The 10,054-nt window shown below is 39.0% G+C and overlaps 1 protein-coding gene across 2 annotated transcripts in view; it reads right to left on the bottom strand.

Moving 5' to 3' along the window:
• Nucleotides 1-667: 667 nt before the first annotated feature.
• crybg1a (crystallin beta-gamma domain containing 1a) overlaps nucleotides 668-10,054 on the bottom strand; it is a 59,334-nt gene continuing 49,947 nt past the window's right edge. The window contains exons 10-23 of one of the 2 annotated variants that reach the window (XM_047346014.1): nucleotides 9,535-9,661; nucleotides 9,423-9,458; nucleotides 8,311-8,453; nucleotides 8,083-8,209; nucleotides 7,837-7,982; nucleotides 6,587-6,713; nucleotides 6,462-6,491; nucleotides 6,244-6,356; nucleotides 3,934-4,066; nucleotides 3,710-3,849; nucleotides 2,565-2,688; nucleotides 2,238-2,396; nucleotides 1,700-1,862; nucleotides 668-1,395 (exon numbers count right to left, since the gene is read on the bottom strand). In XM_047346014.1, the coding sequence (XP_047201970.1) occupies nucleotides 1,307-1,395; nucleotides 1,700-1,862; nucleotides 2,238-2,396; nucleotides 2,565-2,688; nucleotides 3,710-3,849; nucleotides 3,934-4,066; nucleotides 6,244-6,356; nucleotides 6,462-6,491; nucleotides 6,587-6,713; nucleotides 7,837-7,982; nucleotides 8,083-8,209; nucleotides 8,311-8,453; nucleotides 9,423-9,458; nucleotides 9,535-9,661 (1,657 nt within the window). In that variant the 3' untranslated portion in view covers nucleotides 668-1,306. Of the gene's footprint in view, nucleotides 1,396-1,699; nucleotides 1,863-2,237; nucleotides 2,397-2,564; nucleotides 2,689-3,709; nucleotides 3,850-3,933; nucleotides 4,067-6,243; nucleotides 6,357-6,461; nucleotides 6,492-6,586; nucleotides 6,714-7,091; nucleotides 7,126-7,836; nucleotides 7,983-8,082; nucleotides 8,210-8,310; nucleotides 8,454-9,422; nucleotides 9,459-9,534; nucleotides 9,662-10,054 lie in introns of those variants that run through there. The other variant, XM_047346015.1, reaches the window with a different exon arrangement.

Here is a 10,054-nt window from a genome sequence, read left to right as displayed (position 1 = left end):
CCAGATATAATTTATACCCCTATTCTTTTTGCTGGTTTTCTCTTGTAAAACCCCAGATTTTTACAATTTTACTCCAAATTCTTAATGAAGTTTCTTTCCTCGTGAGACTGAATAGTTTGACTAAAATTGCCTGATTGGCTCTACTTTTCTAAGGTCACAAAACAATTATTGATGTCCAAACAACTTATTTTCAGTGTTTCTATGCATTTTTATGTAAGAATTCCAAACATTTCCAAACTCAAAACTCCAGAGTTGCTCATGTTAACATATGAATACTCAAATAAATTTTCAGTTTATGGCAAACTGAAAGAGCACAACATTAGACAAAAGGAGAGGGAAAATGTCTGGAATATACAATTATTTTTCTATTTTCTTTTCCATTTAAATAAAAATTCCATACTTTTCCAAACTGGTACTTTTTGTGTTACTGTATTAGGATATGTGACATTATTGCAGCTTTTAATTTGGCACTTAAATTCTAAGCTTAACACAAAGATTTTAAGGAATTGTGATTAAAAACACCATTGTGGTACATTATGAAACCACAGTTGTTGAAGTTTTGTTACGCAATTTCAGTCTTTTTTAGAGATATTTTTTTCCCACCCCATTTGACAAAACGTACTGCAACTTTGACCAATTAACTGTTGAATCAGATGCTGGATGCAAATTAGATTCCCTCAATTTATTTCTTTAAAAATCCCATAAAAAAGGAAAGCATTCAGGTGAAGCACTTTATGATGTAAGGAAACTAAAGAATCACATTTTTATTTTACTGTAACAGGCAGTAACATCAAATGTTTTCTCACATATTTACAACCACTATTGGGCAACATTATTATTGCATTTCTGTTTAAAACTTTAAATCTGTACATTTGAGGAAAATTATGTACAATGGAATTAAAAGGCTCAGTTTGTGTCAAAATCCTAAAAAGATATCAAAACTTTATTAGAGATTATTTTGATCTGTGCAAAGACAACATTTCTGGAGGGTAGGCCTGTCAAACCTGCAACAAAAAGTAGGTTGTATAAATTTATTTTTGCATGAAAATGAGAGATTGTTGAAAACTGTAGTTTAAAAAGTACCACAAGGTGATGAAAAGTATGCAGCATCAAAACAGGGCATAGTTTTCCCTAAATTGAGAGAAAACATGGAGTCTTTGGTACAAAGTGTTAATCAGAAGGCTAAAAAAAAATCATCTTTTTATGTAATTCATATGTTCTAAGCAGCAAACATCAGCTCGTGGTAAAAATATCCACCCCAGGTATCCGCAAAAAAGAGCCGCTCGAATGATTGGTCCTCATCAGATTACAGGATCTCTAAAGTCCACTTCTGGATCCACTTCTTTTTATCGAAGTTGTTCAGGATGATCTGGTTCCTGTCGTACTGATGACCACCTGGTAGACAAACAATTTGAAGTGTTAAAATACAAACACACCCAAAAAAACTGGTCTCATGTTTAGGCTTTACACCTTATTAGTTTTAAAATTGCCAAAATTATTTTGTTGTCTGTTAGTAGATTATTAAAAGCTACATAGTAAATATAGTTACTATAGCAGCAAACACTTTATCTGTTATTGTATGTTTTTTTTTTATCAAACACAGAGTATCGTTTATTCAAGAGTAAAAAAAACCTTAGGATTCAGGAGGTCTTATATGGACCATTTAATAAAACCCTCAGTCAAAACAGAAGTGTCTGACCTTTGACTTCCAGGATTAAATTAGGGTCGAGGTGGGAGCGAACCAGTCCGTCCTGGGTGATACTCCAGAGCTGGTTGTCTTTGCCTCGTTCTGGAGAGATGCAAAGTCGGGTACCTGACATCATCACGCTACCTGCCGTCTCCAGGAAGCAGTCCTCCATCAGCTGGAGACAATGAAGATGGGATTTGGAATAAATAAACAGAAGTGGACAATGATAGTTGATAACACTGAGGCAGCATCTTCAGAACTTCTCTTTAGGTTGCTGAACAGGTGCCTAAATACAGCACAGTGATAATTAACTGGCATCCTTTATTACTTATATTTGCAAACTGAATGTTTGGAGATTGTATCATTTTTGCATGCCAAGGTAACAAAAACCAGGATGTATAAATAGTTAAAAAGTAACTTCTTTGTGGAGTTGCAAAAACATGTTTTTCCTTTTTTCAAAACCGGACTTGCTGGAACGTTTCACTGATGTGAGCTGGTGAGTGGCCTGTTCAATATTTAAACCGTGTGCAATGGTGATGAAACTGAGTACCTTGCAGGATATTTGTCCGTCTCGATAGAGCCAGAGCTGTTCTTGTCCTCCTGTCTCCTCCACGGCCTGGATCCTCATCAGTTTTACGTCGTCCAGCATTCCAGTAAGAGACATCAAACATCCCGTCTGCCTGTTCCGCAGACGGAAGTACATCGGTTTCTGTTCGAAGGAAAAGTGAGATATACAATGACCAATTTTCTTTACAATCTCGAAACTTCTCATATACTGTTACAGCTTATGTCCTGTTATCAAAACCACAATATGCAGCTGTTCTGTTTATTAAAGTTAGCAAAAGGTTCTGATTGGTGCATATAACTCCCTTCATACCTGCATCAGCGGACGGAGGGACCCTATTTGCTGCCAGCTGCTGTACTTGCAAACGTTGCCCACCTCACCAGGATGGAAGAACAGCTGTCGGCCTCTGTAGTTGTTGCCCTCATACAGCACCCATCTGCACAGAACATCATTAGATGTGTGAGCTTCATCTCTGTATTTCTTTTAAACACATTAACATTCCAAATATGAATTTCACTTTTTTCACATGTTTTATTTCTGTGACTTTCTCACATTATTGACGTGGTGCTTTTAATGAGGGCACGTCTGTTTAAAAAATCTATTTATAAAGTGTAATCCTATGTCAGGAAGTTCATGAGGTCCTGTCAGGACTTCTGCAGGAATATGAAACCACCTCAATGGTCCTGCAACATAAAGTTTAGTCTAGTTTAAAAAAAAAACTTTTTACTCTTTAGCTGAAGCAAATACTATAAGTTCTAATTTAGGATAAACAATGTTTTGTTGAAATTCATGTAAATATGAAACCAAAATTGACATCACTATGAGACATTTTGTTTCTAGTGTACAGAGGTCCTACACAGATTTCATGTAAAAATTCAAGACCTTTTCAGACTCAACTCCAAAGTTACTAGTCCTATATGTTCATTTTTAAGCATAAAAAAACTAAAGTTCACAATAAATGTATGGTAGATATTTCTACAGTAGACAGGAAATATTTAACCAAGAAAAAACATCAACAGGAAGGAAGGAAAGACACAAAGAAAAAAATGAAGCAAACAGAACAGAAAGAAAGGACAAAAGGAAATATGGACAGAAATTAGGAAATGAAGGAAACAGCAAAGAAAAGACATGAATAAAGGACATAAGTAAGAGAAGACCAGAACAAAGGAAGAAAAGAAGGCAGAAAGGACAGACAGAAGAGATGTAGGACACAAGGAAGAAAGTTATCCAATGAGGGAGAGAGGAAGACTAGTAGGACCCAAGAAAGGAAGGAAAGAATAAAGGACAGAAAGAAGGACACATTTTTTGACGATGCGAAAGGAATAAAGTCTTGCAAGAAATATTTTCTCAAACTCTTCTTTTCCATACTTATCCAGACCTGGAAAATACTAAAATAAAATTCCAAACCTTTCCAGACTGGAGCCCTTACAACTAGCTTAATAACTGGTTTTACGTACATTCCTCCCTCCACCACCAGGGAGCGTATGTGTGAATCCATGCCAGTGTGTAGCAGGTTTACAGCTCCGCTTGTCAAAGCCATCCTGCGACCTTTGCAGCCTACTTTACTGAACAAGACGACGGAGGGCAGGGATAACTCCTAAAGATAAAAAAGTTTACTTCACACATGCTGCTTGTGAAACATGAGCTAGACATTTCGCTTCAGCTCAAAAAGGATACTCACATGTCCTGTTGTCTGCATTGATCGAATGATACAGTCTGACGACAGCAGGCCCATGGCCTCGCTGTTAGGGTACTCTCCTTCCTCCAGGATGTACATGTTTCCTTTGAATTTAGCTCCCTCATATGCCACCCAGCTGACACACAAGAACATTTATTTTTTAGTTCTCACATTGCTGTTTAGTTTTGTTACATCATATGTTACATTACATAAGATTATACAAAATTACTCAAGAGTCAAAAAAGTATTTGGTAAAAAGGCTACTGAAGTACCGAGTAATTGGGTAGAACTGTTTAATTTGATTTAATTTGTGAAAATGGTGTAATCATACAGACAAAATATAAAATTATAACTTCTAAAATTAACTTCTGGTGAAAACATGTTTGTTCATTATTCAGTGAAGTAACTCGAGGTACTCAGGTAGAGTAAATGTACTGAGTAAATGTACGCAGTTACTACCCACCTCTGCTGATCAGGGTACACTATACCAGAAAGCTGACCTTTTACAACGTGTTTTGCACATTTGACACTTTGTAAAATTAGCTCCCTTGCAAAAAAAAAAAAAAAAAAAGAACTATAGCATCTATCACTTGTTTTACACTTGTCAGCCATGTTGAATTTAAAAGCCAGGCCCTTGTGAGCTTAATGAGGGCTTCTGATATTTAAAGTCAAAAGTTGATGAGGTCTCCAGTCAGTTTTGCTAGCTGAATTTTTAAATTGTGATCACTGACTTTTAACTGAATCCCTTATGAGATTAAAAGCCCATCCGCCTACTCTACCTGGATTTCTCCTCAGCCTTCAAAACCATCATTCCACAGACCCTAGTGCAGAAGCTCTCTTCTCTTGGCCTGAGTCCCACACTGAGGAACTGGGTCCTGGACTTCCTGACCAACAGACCTCAGACTGTCAGGATCCACAACACTGTTTTATCCTCTATCATCCTGAGCACTGGCTCGCCCCAGGGCTGCGTGTTGAGCCCCCTGTTCACTCTGTATGACTGCTCGGTGAGACATCCCAGCTGTCAAACAGTGAAGTTTGCAGATGACACAGCAGTAGTGGGACGAATCACGAACAATGATGGGTCCAAATACAGAGTGGAGGTGGAACACCTGGTGTAGTGGTGCAGAGAAAATAACCTCTGCACCATTGTGAAGAAGACTAAGGAGATGGTGGTGGATTTCAGAAGGGACAAGCGTCCTCTCCCTCTCCTGCACATAGGAGAAGCAGCTGGGGAAGTGGTCCCCAACTTCAGGTACCTGGGTGTGCACATATCCAATGACCTCACCTGGAGTGCCAACACTTCCCGTCTTGTCAGGAAGGCTCACCAGCATCTCTACATCCTGAGGAAACTGAGGAATGCTGGACTTGGGATCTCAGTCTTAAGGAGCTTCTACCACTTTGCAGTGGATAGTGCCCTCTGCACCTACATCATTGTATGGCACGGCAGCTGCACTGCTGCTGAGAGGAAGGCTCTACAGAGGATGGTAAAGGCTGCACAGAGGACTATGAGGAGCAGTCTTCGGACCTCTTCACATCAGGATGCAGGGGGAGGGTCCTCCGCATCATAAAGGACTCCACCCATCCCGCACAAAGACTGTTTCAGCCCCTCCCCTCAGACAGGCGGCTGAGGAGCATTCAGAGCAAGACCACCAGGCTCAGAAACAGCTTCTTCCCTGAAGCTGTCAAACTGCTGAACTGGAGCCACACTCTCACTACACACTGATCTGCACTAAACACATCACACACCATAGGTGCAATATTAAGGACTACCTCATGCTTTTCATGTGTATTTAGTACTTTGCAAAGTTAATTTCAGCTTCACTATTTTACTGTGTATATTTCTTTTTTTTTGCTCTTTGCTGAATATATTTTTACTGATTGCTATTTATTGTTAGAGTTACCTTTGTATGTTATACTTAGTTCTTCTTTTACTTAAGTATTAGGCTTCTTAACCCGGACCAGAGTCCTAATTTAGTACCTTAACATGTAAATGATGACAATAAAAATCCCTGAATCCTTGAATGTACTGACCTCTAATGGACAAAATTGCTCACTGCAAACAACTGAGTGAACCCAAACTTGTCTAACTACAGAAAAAACATAAACTATCTGCTTTTAAGCAATGGTTTCTTGCGTGTTGCGTTTGGAGATAGATTAGTCAGTTTAATATTCTGAAAAAATATTGTTCTCTTTTGTTTTTGGAGATTCTGTAACAGTTACCTATTAAGGTAAAATGTCGTTCTGAGAACAGATTAGCCTAAAAGTTACGGAATTATAAAGTAATTTAAAATTCCTCCGCTGTCAGACATTTACCTGCCTGCCAGGACTTTACAGGACCTGGGTGTGAAATCACAATCCAGTACATCTGCACTGTCCTCCAGAGCCAGCAGCCTTCCCTGAAACTCTGGTTCAGAGTACAGTTGGACCTGTAACACACATCCAAGCAGCCTTAGCAACTGAGGTAGAAAAATCACCTCAAAACTCTCAATGATGCTTCGTTTAATGAAAAGCTGTGAATGAAAAGATGATACCTTAAATTTCGTAGTTCCCATCAGCATATCCTGCAGAACAAAACAGGGGGATCTGTTAGAGTTTTTGTTTAAAATACTAAAGTGAAAGTTGCATCTGTTAAAACCAGAACCGAACAGATCCTTACATGGAAGACAGGCTGTATGGATGAAATCCTGAAGTTCTGTGCTCCCCAGTCCTCCGGGTGTGAGTACATGCCTTTCTCCAGAACATAGAGCTCTCCACTGAACCCAGGCTCTTCAAACGCCACCCAGCTGAAGTTTACCCAAACAAGACACACTCAGTTATATATCTGAACTTATTTAAAAGCATATTTTTCTTTATTTTTGCATTAAAGTGAAGTTCAGGGCTGAAGGCTATTGGTTGAAAAGGTACGGCTCCAAGATAAAGAGTGTTAAATATGGTTATGATCTGTGCAAATGGAGAAGCTTTTAATTCAAAAGGATTAATAACATATGTAACAACTGTACAGAGACAGCAAACATATGTTTTTGTGTTCAAGCCTTATATGAGATTAGCTGTTGATTTTGCAGACAGCAACAGCAATTTTAAATAGTGCTTGTTTTGAAATGTGAGCTGTAGAAATCGGATTGGTTGTCTGAGGAAATCTCTGCTTTAACTGCAAAACTAACCTCATAAAGCGTAGCACTTCATCGCTCTGAGAGGCTGTAAAATTACAGGCGAGGCAGATTTAAAGCAAACAGAGAAATGTCATAAAGGGAGCTAAAGTTTAATCAAATTCAACCTGCTCAGTGTGATATAATACAGAAACAGCGCACAGCTCTAAACCCCTAAGAAATGAATAATACATGTTTTTTATCCAGTTCCTATTAGTTATTTTTGGTGGCCTGACAATCAAACAAAATAATGATATCTCCTTGGGAAAAACTTTACCTTCTATGCATACACCCACTCCTCTAAAATGGAAAAACAAATTACCTGGTGCTAGGACCCAAAAGTATGTCAATCTATTTTTATTGTTATTGTGTAAAATGCCAGGTAAAACATTTATTTTAGCCTGAAAGCCAAACATTTCCATCATTTGACAGGTTTAGCTGAAATAACAGAATTAACATCAAGTGTCCATAAATGTTTCTGTCAGTAGTAAAAAGATCTGCCTTTAGGGAACATGAAGAGCTTTTAAATCTTTTGCATATTAGTTACAACAATCCCTGATTTTTTTATTATTCATCCTCTGAGGTCTTTTGAGTGACTAGATATGTATGTTTTGTGTGACCTGTCATATAAGCCTTAGTCATGGCTGTAAGATGAGAAGCACACACCCAAATCCTTCAAAGTACACGGGACACTGTTTCCTTTCTGTGTTCATGAGCGCAACTTTATTAAGATGTGTTTAACAGAAACTGGTTAACTTACACTCCTCCTGTGATGGTGATTGACTGGGTTTTAGTGCTGCGGCCGACGTCCTCCATGCTGACGACGGGACCCACCAAGTCCATGTGGCTCCCGTGCTCACTGAAGTTGGGCTCACTGAACAGTTTCACGTTGGGGGACTGGAAATCCTGGGGAACAGCATAACATAAAGTTGACAAACAAGGGTCAAATATGTCAAATGTAAAAATTCCTCAACGTAAAAATTGAGATTCTTCAACAGATGCTTACTGCAAGTATAGGTCGCAGTGAGTGAAGCCCGTCCTCAGATCCTCCCCACTCACTGGATTGCGGATACTCCCCCTCCTCCAGGATGTACTGCTGGCCTTCGAAGTCTGCGTCTTGATAGCCAACCCAGCTTCAAGAGACAGACAAAAACATTGTATAGAATATATTTTAAAACTATTATTTAAACTTAAGAGTAAAATGATTGGCTGCTCATTCTAATTCAGCACTTACAGACCACCGAGTATCTTTATAGAGCCCACTGAACAAAGAGTTGTGTTGTTCTCGTCTCTTTTTTGTTGCTCCAGCAAGTTGTAGACATCACCATCCAGCTCCAAACACTCTCCCTCAAAGTTTGGTTTCTCAAAGACAAGAGCCTTGAGTAGAAAAGAAACAAGAGGGCTAAGTCTGTGTACAAGTTGGTGCTTTTTGGTTCAATTCTGCCCCATGACAAGATGTTGTTCCTTTCATCTATTAGAGGTAAAGGTACTATCTCCTGTCTGTCCAGGATGAAAGATGTCAGCATACCAGGGGAAAACACAGGACAGGGTTTGGCAATAATTCTTACCAGTAGGAATTTTTTTGTTTAAAGAGGAAATAGAGAAGAAAAGCTTTGTCGCAACTGCTTGAAGAAGTTCTCATGAAGCAGATACTGTCATGATTCTCCTGTCTTAGGTCATTGAGTTTCTTGTCTGCTTCTCTGCACTTCCTTGTTTTGTTGCAGTTATTCCAACAGATCCACCACTGTACTTAATGGTGGACATGGACGTTTTCTCTAACATACTCATTCCTTGTGTCGCACTGGACCCATTTGAAGTGTTTGTTGACAAAAAGCTCAATGTTAGACTTGTCTGACCAAACCCCACGTTTCCAGTTATAACCCCAGAAAAGATTAGAAAACTCTACAAGTTTACATTTAAGATACTGGGAAAGAAAATTTTATTTTTCTGACATGCCTCCCAAGTCAGTTGGCTTATTGGTGTGCTTATTGGAGACTTGGTGACCCTGACCTGCCAGTTTTTGCTCTAGTTGTCTTACACCGAGTTTTAGAGATTTTTTACCTCTCTTTTTATCTTCATAAATGTGTGTAATTGGAAAAAACGGATTCATCACAGAGTTTCCTGACCTTCTATATCTGAGCCAAGCCATCACCACAGTGAATCATTAGGCAAACATGCAGAGGCTGGTGTTCAGTTATTCCTCTCACCAGCAAAAATATTTGCCTCTAAAAGTGAGTTCTCTGAGCTATTTACACAAAAAAACTAAGAACAACTCAACAGTTTAGCATGTGTGTGGTAAAACAAGAAGAGATCGAACAAACTGATGTGATCTAAAGTGGAACAAACCTTAATGTCAGTCGGACGCTCCACCCTTATTGCTCCCTGAAATGAAGACACACCTTTTCAGACCAAACCCAGCTAATAAATAATATTATTACAAATATGTAGCCCACTTTACCATTCGGAGCGGTCTGATAGAGCCAATGAAAGGCTCAGGGAAACCCCAGCTCTGCGGGTGTGGATACTCTCCCACCAGTAGCACTCCGAGCAGCCCATCAAACCCTGGATCAGAGTACACCAACCAGCTACACATAAAGACAGAGATTTTATCAGATAAATGTATATTATTTTGATTTAAAGCTCTTCGCAGAGGGAAATGACAGTTATAACAGGAACACTTTCACTGTCTAAACCATGAGCCAGCGCCAACCATCAATAATCCTGAGCAGTTCAGCTATGGCAACCACAAGCTGTGGCCTGTTGCTTGCATTCCTCCACAGACAGAACACAGATGATGTTTACAGAGACCTTTTCTAATTCTCAGAAAATTTCCCCATGTTAGAAGAACTTTACATTCATGTAAAGTGGAAAGGAAATAATACATAGTTTATAAATGTTTGAAAGTAACAATCTGAAAAGTGTGGCATGCTGTCATGTTCTGGCGTTCTAGTTTGTCATCTGTAAGAGTTCCTTGGGTT

This window comes from Girardinichthys multiradiatus, chromosome 19, assembly GCF_021462225.1.
Source record: "Girardinichthys multiradiatus isolate DD_20200921_A chromosome 19, DD_fGirMul_XY1, whole genome shotgun sequence".
Lineage (NCBI taxonomy): Eukaryota > Metazoa > Chordata > Actinopteri > Cyprinodontiformes > Goodeidae > Girardinichthys > Girardinichthys multiradiatus.
This window is presented reverse-complemented; position numbering and strand designations above follow the sequence as displayed.